This window comes from Peromyscus maniculatus, chromosome 13 (genome assembly GCF_049852395.1).
Source record: "Peromyscus maniculatus bairdii isolate BWxNUB_F1_BW_parent chromosome 13, HU_Pman_BW_mat_3.1, whole genome shotgun sequence".
Classification (NCBI taxonomy): domain Eukaryota; kingdom Metazoa; phylum Chordata; class Mammalia; order Rodentia; family Cricetidae; genus Peromyscus; species Peromyscus maniculatus.
Genome location: NC_134864.1, coordinates 66,369,757 through 66,382,764, shown reverse-complemented (window position 1 = coordinate 66,382,764; position 13,008 = coordinate 66,369,757). Strand labels below are relative to the sequence as shown.

General features: G+C 40.9%; 1 protein-coding gene across 1 annotated transcript in view; it reads left to right on the top strand.

Moving 5' to 3' along the window:
- Wdr75 (WD repeat domain 75) overlaps nucleotides 1–11,128 on the top strand; it is a 32,244-nt gene extending 21,116 nt beyond the window's left edge. The window contains exons 16-21 of the mRNA XM_006974841.4: nucleotides 6,195–6,290; nucleotides 6,867–7,036; nucleotides 7,525–7,584; nucleotides 9,579–9,728; nucleotides 10,038–10,129; nucleotides 10,796–11,128. Coding sequence (XP_006974903.1) covers nucleotides 6,195–6,290; nucleotides 6,867–7,036; nucleotides 7,525–7,584; nucleotides 9,579–9,728; nucleotides 10,038–10,129; nucleotides 10,796–11,000 — 773 coding nt within the window. The 3' untranslated portion in view covers nucleotides 11,001–11,128. The remainder of the gene's footprint in view (nucleotides 1–6,194; nucleotides 6,291–6,866; nucleotides 7,037–7,524; nucleotides 7,585–9,578; nucleotides 9,729–10,037; nucleotides 10,130–10,795) is intronic.
- Nucleotides 11,129–13,008: the final 1,880 nt, after the last annotated feature.

Below are 13,008 nucleotides of genomic sequence, written 5' to 3'. Positions count from 1 at the left end.
GGTTGTGGATATCTGCATCTACTTCCATCAGTTACCGGATGTACTTCCTATGATGACAATTAGGGTAGTCACCAATCTGATTACAGAAAGGCCAGTTCAGGCACCCTCTCCACTATTGCTAGGAGTCTGGGCTGGTGTTATCCTGTGGAGTCCTGGGGATTTCCCCAGCACCAGGTTTCTCCGTATTCTCCTAATTGTTTCCTCTACCAAGATACCTCTTTTCCGTCCCTCCCTCCACTCTGCCATTTCAGTCCCTCCTAATGCCATCCCCCATCCTTCCCTTCTATCCCCTGCCCCTCCTAGTTTACCCAGGAGATACTAACTAGTTTCCCTTCCTGGGCCCCTCCATATGTGTCCCTCTAGGGTCCTCCTTTTTACCCAGCTTCTTTAGGGTTGTGGATTGTAGCTTGGTTATCCTTTGCTTTGCGTCTAATAGCCATTTAAGAGTAAGTACATGCCATGCTTCTCTTTCTGGGTCTGGGTTACCTCACTCAGGATGATTATTTCTAGTTTCATCTATTTGCCTACAAATTTCATGATGTCATTGCTTTTTACCACTGAGTAATACTCCATTGTGTAAATGTACCACATTTTCTTTATCCATTCTTCAGTTGATGGGCATCTAGGTTGTTCCCAGGATCTGGCTATTACAAATAATGCTGCTATGAATATAGCTGAGCATGTGCCCTTGTGGTATGATAGAGCATTCCTTGGGAATATGTCCAAGAGTGGTATAGCTGGGTCTTGGGGGAGATTGATTCCCAATTTTCTAAGAAAGCGCCATATTGATTTCCAAAGTGGCTGTACAAGCTTGCATTCCCACCAACCGTAGAGGAGAGTTCCCCTTGCTCCACATCCTCTCCAGCATAAGCTGTCTTCAGTGTTTTTGATCTTAGCCATTCTGATGGGTGTAAGGTGGTATCTCAGAGTCGTTTTGATTTGCATTTTCCAGATGATTAGGGATGTTGAGCAATTCCTTAAATGTCTTTCAGCCATTTGAGCTTCCTCTGTTGAGAATTCTCTGTTTAGCTCTGTAGCCCATTTCTTAATTGGGCTGTTGGGCATTTTGATGTCTAATTTCTTGAGTTCTTTATATATTCTGGATATCAGCCCTCTGTCAGATGTGGGGTTGGTGAAGATCTTTTCCCATTCTGTAGGCTGCCATTTTGTCTTGTTGAGCATGTACTTTGCCTTAGAGAAGCTTCTCAGTTTCAGGAGGTCTCATTTATTAATTGCTGCTCTCAGTGTCTGTGCTACTGGTGTTATATTCAGGAAGTGGCTTCCTGTGCCACTGCGTTCAAGGCTACTTCCCACTTTTTCTTCTATCAGGTTCAGTGTAGCTGGATTTATATTGAGGTCTTTGATCCACTTGGACTTAAGTTTTGTGCATGGGGAATAGATATGGATCTATTTGCATTCTTCTACATGTTGACATCCATTTGTTGAAGGTGCTTTCTTTTTTCCATTGTATAATTTTAGCTTCTTTATCAAAAATCAGGTATTCATAGGTGTTTGGTATAATGTCAAAATTAGGGTCTTTGATTCAATTTCATTGATCCACGTGTGCTTTTATGCCAATACCAGGCTGTTGTTTGTTGTTGTTGTTGTTGTTGTTTATTACTATAGCTCTATAGTAGAGCTTGAGGTCAAGGATTGTGATGCTTCCAGAAGTTCCATAATTGTCCAGGATATTGTATTGTTTGGGCTATCCTGGGTTTTTTTTGTTTTTCCGTATGTAGTTGAGTATTGTTCTTTCGAGGTCTGTGGAGAATTATGTTGGGATTTTGATGGAGATTGCATTGAATCTGTAGATTGCTTTTGGTAAGATTGCCATTTTTATTATGTTGATCCTAACTATCCAAGAACACAGGAGATCTTTCCATTTTCTGATATATTCTTCAAGTACTTTCTTCAGAGACTTAAAGTTCTTGTCATACAGGTCTTTCACTTGTTTGATTAGAGTTATCCCAAAATATTTTATATTGTTTGTGGCTATTATAAAGGGTGATGTTTCTCTGATTTCTTTCTCAGCCCCATTTATCATTTGTATATAGGAGGGCTACTGATTTTTTTTACTTAATCTCATATCCTGCTACAATACTGAAAGTGTTTATCAGCTATAGGAGTTCCCTGATAGAATTTTTGGGGTCACTTATGTATACTATGATATCATCTTCAAATAACAAAAGTTTGATTTCTTCCTTTCCAATTTGTATCCCTTTGATCTTTTTTTGTTGTTTTATTGCTCTAGCTAGAACTTCAGGTACTATGTTGAATAGATATGGAGAGAGTGGACAGCCTTGTCTTGTTCCTGATTTTAGTTAGTGGAATAGCTTTGAGTTTCTCTCCATTTAATTTGATGTTGGCTGTTGGCTTGCTATAAATTGCCTTTATTATATTTAGGTATGTTCCTTGTATTCCTAATCTCTCCAAGACCTTTATTATGAAGGGGTGTTGGATTTTGTCAAAGGCTTTTTCAGCATCTAATGAGATGATCATGTGGTGTTTTTCTTTCAGTTTGTTTATATAGTGGATTACATTTACAGATTTTTGTATGTTGAACTATCCGTGCATCTCTGGGATGAAGCCTACTTGATCATGGTGGATGATTTTTCTGATGTTTTCTTGAATTCAGTTTGCCAGTATTTTATTGAAGACTTTTGCATCCATGTTCATGAGGGAGATTGGTCTGTAATTTTCTTTCTTAGTTACGTCTTTGTGTGATTTGGATATCAGGGTAACTGTAGTCTCATAAAAAGAGTTTGGTAATGTTCCTTCTGTTCCTGTTGTGTGGAACAACTTGAGGAGTATTGGTATTTAGCTCTTCTTTGAAATTCTGGTAGAATTCTGTGCTGAAACCATCTGGCCCTGGGCTCTTTTTGATTGGGAGACTTTTAATGACTGTTTCTATTTCCTTAAGGGTGATAGGTATATTTAAATTGTTTATCTGTTCTTGATTTAATTTTGGTATATGGTACCTATCCAGAAAATGTCCATTTCTTTTAGATTTTCCAGTTTTGTGGAGTACAGATTTTTGAAGTGTGACCTAATGATTCTCTAGGTTTCTTCATTGTCAGTTGTTATATTCCCATTTTCATTTCTGATTTTTGTTAATTTGGATGTTCTCTCTGTCTTTTGGTTAGTTTGGATAAGGGTTTGTCTGTCTTGTTGGTTTTCTCAAAAAAACAACTCTTTGTTTCATTATTCCTTGTATTGTTCTCTTTGTTTCTATTTTATTGATTTCAGCCCTCAGTTTATTTCCTGTCATCTACTCCTGGGTGAGTTTGCTTCTTTTGTTCTAGAGCTTTCAGGTGTACTGTTAAGTTGCTAGTGTGAGATTTCTCCAACTTCTTTATATAGTGTTATGAACTTTCCTCTTAGCACTGATTTCATAGTGTCCCATAGGTTTGGGTATGTTGTCCATTCATTTTCATTAAATTCTAGAAAGTCTTTAATTTCTTTTTTTATTTCTTCCTTGACCCAGTAGTGATTCAGTTGAACATTGTTCAATTTCCATGAGTTTGTAGACTTTCTGTAACATGTGTTGTTGAATTCTAACTTTAAGGCATGATGATAAGATACAGGGGGTTATTGTGTCTGTTGGTTTGCTTTGTTACCGTGTATATGGTCAATTTTAGAGAAGGTTCCATGAGGTGTTGTAAAGAAGGTATATTCTTTTGTGTTTGGGTGAAATATTCTATAGATGTCTGTTAAGTCCATTTGAGTCATAACATCTATTAGTTCCCTCATTTCTCTGTTAAGTTTCTGTCTGCAGACCTATCCAGTGGTGAGAGTGGAGTATTGAAGTCTCCGACTATCAGTGTATGGGTTTTGATGCGTGATTTAAGCTTTAATAATGTTTCTTTTACAAATGTGGGTGCCCTTGTATTTGGGGCATAGATGTTCAGAATTGAAATTTCATCTTGGTGGATTTTTCCTGTGATGAGTATGAAGTGTCCTCCATTTCTTTTGATTAATTTTTAGTTTCAATTCTATTTTGTTAGATATTAAAATAGTTATACCAGCTTGTTTCTTAGGTTCATTTCATTGGAAAATCTTTTCTGAACCCTTTACTCTGAGGTAATATCTGTCTTTGAGGGTGATGTGTGTTTCTGGTATACAGCAGAAGGATGGATCCTGTTTTCACGCCCATTTGGTTAGCCTGTGTCTTTTTATAGACAAATTGAGTCCATTGATACTAAGAGATATTAATGACCAGTGATTGTTAATTCCTGTTATTTTTGGTTTTATTGGTGGTGGTGGTAATGTTTGTATGTTTCCCTACTTTGGGGTTTGTTGGTGTGAGGTTATCTATTGGCTGTGCTTTCATGAGTGCAGCTAACGTCTTTGGGTTGGAGTTTTCCTTCTAGTACTCTTCTGGAGGGCAAGATTTGTGAACAGGTATTGTTTAAATCTGGTTTTGTCATGGGATATCTTGTTTTCTCTGTCTATGATGATTGAAAGTTTTGCTGAGTATAGTAGTCTGGGCTGGCATCCAAGGTCTCTTAGTGTCTGCAGAATGTCTTTTTCCAGGACCTTCTGGCTTTCAAAGTCTCCATTGAGAAGTTAGTTGTAATTCTGATATGTTACTTGGCCTTTTTCCTTTGCAGCTCTTAATATTCTTTCTTTATTCTATATGTTTAATGTTTTGAGGGAACTTTTTTTTGGTCTAGTCTATTTGGTGTTCTGTAAGCTTCTTGTACTTTCATAGGCATATCCTTATTTAGGTTGGGGAAGTTTTCTTCCATGATTTTGTTGAATATATTTTCTGTGCCTTTGAGCTGGAATTCTTCTTCTATCCCTATTCTTAGGTTTGGTCTTTTCATGGTGTCCCAGATTTTCTGGATGTTTTTTATTAAGAATTTGTTGCATTTAACATTTTCTTTGACCGATGAATTTATTTTTTCTATCGTATCTTCAACACCTGAGATTCTCTCTTTCATCTCTTGTATTCTGTTGTTTGTGCTTGCATCTGTAGTTCCTGTTCGTTTTCCCAGATTTTTCATTTCCAGAGTTCCCTTAGTTTGTGTTTTCTTTATTGCCTCTATTTCAATTTTCAAGGCTTGAACTGTTCCTTCATCTGTTTGATTGTTCTTTTTCTGACTTTCTTGGCTTTCTTTAAGGAATTTATTGATTTCTTCCAGTTTTTTGTTTGTTTTCTCCTCCACTTCTTTAATGGAGTATTTCATTTCCTTTTGGGGACCTCTGTCATCTTCATAAAGTTATTTTTAAGGTTGTTTTCTTCGGCTTCTTCTATACTGGGGTGTTCAGGTCTTGCTGTTGTAGAACTACTAGTTTCTGGTCGTGCCTGATTGCTCTTTATGTTGTTGAATGTATTCTTACACTGTAGTCTACCCATCTCTTCCTCCACTTGCTGCAGGTGGGCCTGTGACTTACGGGGTCACTCTTCCCCCAGATGCAGGTGGGGCCTGTGGCTCTGGTGATCACTGATGCATCAGGGATTTTTGGGGGTGTGGGGAAGCTGCTGCCCGGTCTCTGGGGCTTTGGTGGGTTGGAGAGAGGTGGGTATGAGATGTGCCCCTGGGTGCTATGGCCGCATGAGCAGGACTGTACAGCCTGGAGCCCAGACACTCATGTCCTCCTCCAGGTACAGGTTAGGAAGTCTCCTATTTTCATGTCTTATTTTTCACTTGACCAAAAGTTTTGAATCAGTGGGCTTGGTAGTAAGTAGATTACATACTGTAAACAATAAGGCAGAGTACAGGACTGCATGTTCATCTTCAGAAGTTGAGAAATAGCTCTGTTGGTTGTAGAATCCTAGACAGTGTAAGATTTGATAGTCTGTCAGAGTACTCCTGAAAAATTAGACTTTGGTTGCATTTTACTGGTTTGCATGTAGGGAAAGTGTGATGTTATTTCGTCATGACTGTGTATGGTGGCCTCTTTCACCCACAGTTAGTCAGAGTAGAAAAGCAACCTCCAGAGCCTGAATGAGCCTAACTGTGTCACAGTGTGTGGAAGGACCTGAAGTTCGTTTTGCAGCTCTGCTTTCTCCTGCACACTTCACCAAACCCCTCCACAGAAAATGTCATTGTGTGTCTATTGTTATGGAAAGCATAAACTCCATAGAAGAATAATGTGCGGGGCGGTCCCAAGAAAGATGAAGAGCACTCATTGTAAAGACCGAAGAGCTTTTGGTGAGCGTGTTCTCAGAAGTGTGTCCTTTCCCACAGTGCAGTGGAGTGCGAAGTTAAACGTTAGCGTTTTGGAACCCGACCCTTACTCAGACCACGTTGCTGCCGTGTCTCAGTCTGCAGCAGGCTCAGATCGTAAGTACTAACCATGCTCTGATAGCGTGAGGCCTGATTCCTAAATTCTCTCTTTAATGTCTTTAGTATAAGCTGAAGCACACTCTCCTTGAATCAGAAATTCATGTGCAGCTCTTTGCCAGGGGCCCTGCCCTTCCTCTCTTGCCCAACACCTCTAATATCTGCTTTCACATTTAGTGCTAGGAGTGTCCTGGTTTATCCCTGACGTTTCCACAGGCCAGGTCCACTCAGCCTTCTAAACCTCCCTTGGATGTCTAACTGGACTTCGTCTGCTTCCGAGACAGTGTCTGCATCTTTCTTCTGATACTGGGCAGTATTCTGGTATCTCTTCTACAGATGCCCCTGGTCTCTGGGACAGAATTCCTTTTCTTTTTCAGATTCTAGCCCTCGTTCCTACCCTGTTTGGTGCATAGCAGGCACTCGGTAGATTAAACAGAAACAACAAGAGATTTGAAACAATCCTAAGCAGTGCATTTACCTGGTGGGCTGGGTACAGGATGAGTGTGATCCTGCAGCCTGAGGCTAGAACCAACCTCCACAGGTTAAATGCCCTCATGTTCCTGTTTTCCCCTGTAGTGTTTGTATTTAAACCCAGCGAGCCGCGGCCATTGTATATTCAAAAGGATGTCTCCAGAGAGGAGGTCCAGTGGGGTGTGTTTGTCCCACGAGACGTCCCTGAATCATTCACCTCGGAAGCTCACCAGTGGCTGAATAGATCCCAGTTTTACTTCCTAACTAAATCACAGGTAATTGACTCCCTCAAAAAAGGGTGACCAGTTTATAGACATACTTTTAGAAAGTTTGTTTCTAGGTAGGACTCTCATTAAATGTTTATTTCCCAAAAGAAGTAGTCAAATGTCAATACAACGGTGCTGTGAATGCGGTTGTCCTCGCCCTTTACCCCACATCTGTGAGGCTTTGTGTTAACTCTGCCACAAGAAAAGCACCAAAATTACTTTGTTGCATTTATTAGCATTTTCTCCTAATTTTAAGATTTGATTTGCTGTTGAAGAAACTGGAGGCATTTATTTTGTTACCAGGTCTCACATGCCTCTCAAAAAATAGTCTTTTAACTCTCACGGGACCATTTAATCAAATTTAAATCTTTTATAGCTTTTCTGTGAGCAGATTTAAATATCAGAATGAAAATTTGACATTTTAGAACCCATGTCATCTTATTTCATTTGTACCTCATAGTATTCATTTTCCTGCATTAACTGACCTGTCTTTTCAGTGTTTATTAACATTCAGTACAAAGTCTCCAGAAGAGAAACTCACACCAACAAGCAGACAGGTAGGCATTCCCTGCTGTCCGTGTGGAGAAAGTTAGCTTCTATATTCAGCTGTGACAACAGTGGCTAGCTGAGCTGTGAGAAGGAATTGTAAAGTGAATACCTATGAAGTGGTGTCCTGTTTTGACACTGTAGTGCTCTGCTGCAGTTTAGAGTACTGGAGAGAAGTATAATCTTGTGTGTTAAATAGGCAGTCAGTGGCCTGCCATGTGTAACTGTGAAATGGAATTGGCTGAATAACCAATGGTAGGTCAAGAATATTGGGATGGGGTGGAACATGCCAGAGTAGATGAGTGGAAGTGCTGAGCTCATAATTAAATGATACTCCAGCCCACTCCACTGAGGACCTTGGTTCTGTTGTTCTGCACTGTGTTCTGAAACAGGCCCCCCCCCCCCCCAATGAACATTAAGGAACTTTGATTATCATCATTACAGAACCTTTTGCTGTTGTGGTTAAAGTTCTGTTTACATGCTTGTACTTCATATCTCTAAGAACATGTTTAGATTATGGATTATGGATTTAGTTATCTGTTGAATTTATTGAAGTTCTTGAAGCTGAAAGTTTATATTATCTTTTTTTTTTTTTTTTTTTTTTTTTTTTTTGGTTTTTCGAGACAGGGTTTCTCTGTGTAGCTTTGCGCCTTTCCTGGAACTCACTTGGTAGCCCAGGCTGGCCTCGAACTCACAGAGATCCGCCTGCCTCTGCCTCCCGAGTGCTGGGATTAAAGGCGTGCGCCACCACCGCCCGGCCAGCTGAACTCTATATTATCTTAAGATATAAATGTATTCATAGCCAAGTAGTCCACATACTTTATGTTTGTGATCAGCTTTTTCCCCCTCCTGGAATTCATGACTGCCTCCTTTTTTGTAATTTGCTTATTTTTTGTTTCGTTGTTCTTATTCTACTCCAGCATTTATGCAAATTAAATTAATTCTTTCAGAATTTTCAGAGAACTTCTCTCTCTTTGGTCACTCCTTTGCTTTGGTGAAGCCTGTTCTGTTGAAGCAGGGGTTAGGACCTTGTAGACTGGGCAGTATTCTTTATTCTCTCCTACTTGATTGACTTGTTGTCTGTAAATGTAAACTGAAAACCATTTTGAAGATGGTGGCTTAAGATCGTATAGCTTCTGATGTTGCCAGACATCCAGGGCCATTCCTCATCTTTGATTGTGTAGCCATAGCTTGCTTAATTTCTTCTGAAAACTCATTGAATTTATTCATTAATTTTCATTTGTGGACCATCAATATGCCAGGGACTATTGTAGACAATTGGGATGTGTTAGCAAAACAACTTTGTCTGTGAAGATACAGATGCTAAACAACAGGTACCAAGTCAGTGAAGTGTGAGTACTTTAGAAAGTGGAGAGGGTTGAGATCGGGGTGGGTGAGTGAGGTACGTCTCAGTTTTAAGTCGGCCTTAGTGACTATAGCCATCTTTACTCTGCATGCGATATGGAGCTCCATGGAGAGCTTTGAACAGGGAACTGACTCAGGAAGAGCTGACTCCATCTCCCACACACCCCCAACTGCCCTGGGTTTTGTGTCTGTTTTGTAGGCAGTTATTTCATGTTTATCAACAACAGCGCGCACGCGCGCGCGCGCGCGCGCGCACACACACACACACACACACACACACACACACACACACACACACACCTTGCTTTTCTCACGGCTGCCTTAGAATCTTGCTTTCTTGGCTTTACTTCCAGGATGTCACCATGTGGCCTTTCCCCACTCTGCCCTTGGGAGTGTGTGCCCACTGTGATCTTTATACACCCCCAGCAAGGAAGCCATGGTTCTCTCATCAGTATCTGTGGTTAGCTTTCCCAGGTAGAAAGTGGGACACGAGTGTCAGTTGCTTTGTGACATGAGAGTAACTGAGTAATTTGTAACCTTTCACCAGAGCCATTTTACGGTTCAGTGGCACTGACCTGTTAAGTCAAAGAAGTTCCACCTTTTTATTGAAATATTTTCTTTTCCTTTTGCATCCACACAGCTGCTGGCAGAAGAAAGTCTGCCAATGACCCCATTTTCTTCTATATTGGGGAAACACAGGCAGCAACAGCAGGAATCAAGGTCAAATGACACTTCAGAGAGTGAGCTGGTGCAGCTCCCCCTAACGGAGAACATCCCTGCAATTAACGAGGTGAGTGACCAGGACCGCAGACCAGGAAACGGTCGGCACGGTGAGCACCTGAGTGCAGGTAAACTGTCTCAAGTAGCGTCCATACAAGCATGGTACCTTAGTGGGGTGATTCTCTCCTGAACCTGGGTGCACAGTGCGGGCTGCACAGGTGTGGGGAACTGGAAGGACTGTTTCCTTTGGCTTGGTTTTTCTCCAGGGAAGCCTTTTGTGTTTGGCTTGGCATTTAGAATAAAGGGTATTGGGAAGTGAAGTTACACTATGCTGAAGGATGGTCTTTCTAACAAAGTCCGCCTCTCCGTGTGCCTCCAGCTTCTCCACACCCCGGCCCACGTACTGCCCTCGGCTTCTTTCCTGTGCTCTCTGTTTGTGAACTCCTTGCTGCTGTCCAAAGAGACTAAAAGGTAAGAGTTCCAAGAGGTTTGTCTTCTGTGTCATTTGGGAAATGTCGTCCAATGTATTTGTATCTTAGCTTTGAGATGTGGCTAATGACATAAAATTATTAAGTTCAATACTTGTGATGAACTGAGAAAGATAGGTTGTACATGCTTAAAGACATGGTGAGAGTTACACGTTTCATAAGTTCACTTGCTCTTTCATGGCCCGTGCTCCTTGAGGATGCTCATCACAGTGTTTTCAGTTGAGTTACCTTCTCTATATGGTATTTCAATGTGAGTGTCTTAAAGTTATTATTTAGAAATATCTAATGATACATTGAGTTGAGGCAAGTCCAGGCCTGTCCTCCACCTTAGGCACTAGGCTCCAAAAAGCTGTCTCATGCACTAGGGACAGATCCGATCCCACTGTTAGGGGCCCCCTAAACAGTTCAAGCTCAACACCTGTCTCGCCTATCCAGAGTACCAGGCTCTGCTGACTCCCCATGAGAGACCTTGCCTTGGAGGAGGTGGGAGTGTGGGGTGGTTTGTGGGGGAAGACTGGAGGGTGAGGGGAAGAGGGAGGAGAGGGGAATCTGTGGTTGGTATGTAAAATAAATAGAAAATCTCTTAATAATAAAAAAAATGAAAAGAGCTATCTAATGGTGTTTACATTTTATTCTGTTATTGTCAAAGTACTGAAGAAATTCCTGATGATGTAGATATGGAAGAAAAAAAAGAAAGTGATGACTCAGATGAAGAAAATGATTTTACTGAAAAAGCCCAGGAAACAAATATCACGGATCTGGGGGAAGATGTTATACATCAGCTGTCAAAATCTGAAGAGAAAGAGCTGAGAAAGTTCAGAAAAGTAGACTACAGCTGGCTAGCTGCTCTGTAGGCTGCAGCCATGCACGACACAGAGACATGTTGTACTTAACTTTTTACTGTCTGTTAATACTCCAAAAAATTTTTAAAGTTATTTTATTCTTAAGACAAAATATTAAAAGTCTTTTGTTTATTTGCTTATTTGTTTAGATTCTTAATAAGTTGCTTAGGCTAACTTTGAACTTGAGACTCTCTCAGCCTCCCACGTCAGTAGGTTTATAGGCCTGCCCTGTCTGGTCAATTTTGTCTGTTTGTTTAGATTTTTTTACTTTATGTGTATGAAGGTGTTCCTTGCATGTATGTCCGTGTACCACTGGCTTCCCTGGTGCCTACTAAAGTCAGATCAGGGCATCAGGCCCCTGGAACTAGTTACCCATGATTGTGTGCCATCATAAGGGTAGTGGGAATCAAACCCTGGTCCTCTGTGAGGAAAACAAGTAGTCTAAATCACTGGCCCAACTCCATTTGTGTCAGGCTGTACAGTTGTGGGTATACGCTTTATCACTCCAGGTTTCTCTTGAGTCACAGAGGAACCTTATTCTTTGGTAGGTATTGTTTCTCAGTGAGGTGACAGAGCTGACTGTAATTTATCCGTACACTGTCGTCTTTAATTTGAAGATAAGAAAAGATGGCTTTGCTGCTGTTACTTTTATATTTGACACCAAAATTCATTGATTTGCCAGATGTGACTAATTTATTCGCACACCAGACTTGATTCTTTTTGGTTGAATTTCCCAGTCTCTACCACTCAAAACAAAGTATAAGCCACCCAGTTCAGTAGTATTGTGTTATATTAAGTACAAATGGCCTATATTTTAATCAATACTCAATACCAATTATACTGAGATATAACTCCTCACTCACACATGTAAAGTGAACAATTCAATGAGATCTGGTATATTTACAGAACTGTACACCAGCATGGAATCCAACTTTTGAGCAGTTTCATCTCCCCATCCCCACCAAAAAAAAAAAAAAAAAAAAAAAAACCCACCCAGTTCTTCCAACCTCCACACCCTGCCTGCTGGGCAACAAAATCTAACTTGACAGATTTGCCACTTACGAACCGTTCCTCTCGATGGAGTCATGCAATGTGAGCTCTTGCAACTGGCTTGTTTCACCTACTGTTCTTCCTTGTAGCATGGTTGAAAGGATGGAAGACTTTGTTTAGACTCACTATGTCCATGGCCAGCTGGGTCCCTTGCCACAGAACTGAGGTGAAGTAGAAGAACTTGGCTGAGGAGGGTGTGGAACAAGATACACCCTTCAAAGACACCTCAAGTAACTTCCCTCCAGCTGGGCCTCATCTAACTGGCCATTCAGCTGTTAATTGGTGAATTAGTTCATGGATGAAGTGAGTTTCAGGCCCCTTGATCCTGTCACCTAGATTGTTTCCCTGGCTGGAGAGCAGGCCAACAGGTGAGCCTGTCGTACATTTTCAAGCATGATCGTTGTCGTCCGTGTGAGAGCTGGCATTAGCACTTCATTCCTTCTGTGATGTTCAGTTTTCTTGCATAGAAATACTGGTTCATTCGTCTTCACGTATTTTGAAATGCCACCATACTAAACTGAAAAATCAGTTGTACCATTGAGCGTTGCTCATAGCCTGATCAGTTAATCTTATGTCCCTTTGGACAACAAGTTGTTCTTTGTTGTTTTAAGGCTTTTTAAAAAGTAATTGTGTGTTTACTGGGGTGCAGGGAGCTATGAATGCAGTGCCCACAGAGGCCACTAGAGGGGATCTGACTCCCAGAGCTGGAGTTACATAGGGTTGTGAGCAGCCTGAGAGCTGAACGAGAGCCCTCGGCAAGAAGAGCACACGCTCTTAACCACTGAGCCACCTCTCCAGCCATAATTTTTAAGTTCAACTTTAAGTTCAAAGCAAAACCGAGGAAAAGATTAATAAGAAATTTCCCCTCCCCTACACATGAATTAAGTTCTGAATTATCAACTTACTGGCAATGATAACATTTATTAGAACTGATGAACCTGCATTAACTATCACATAAAAGGCCCACAAG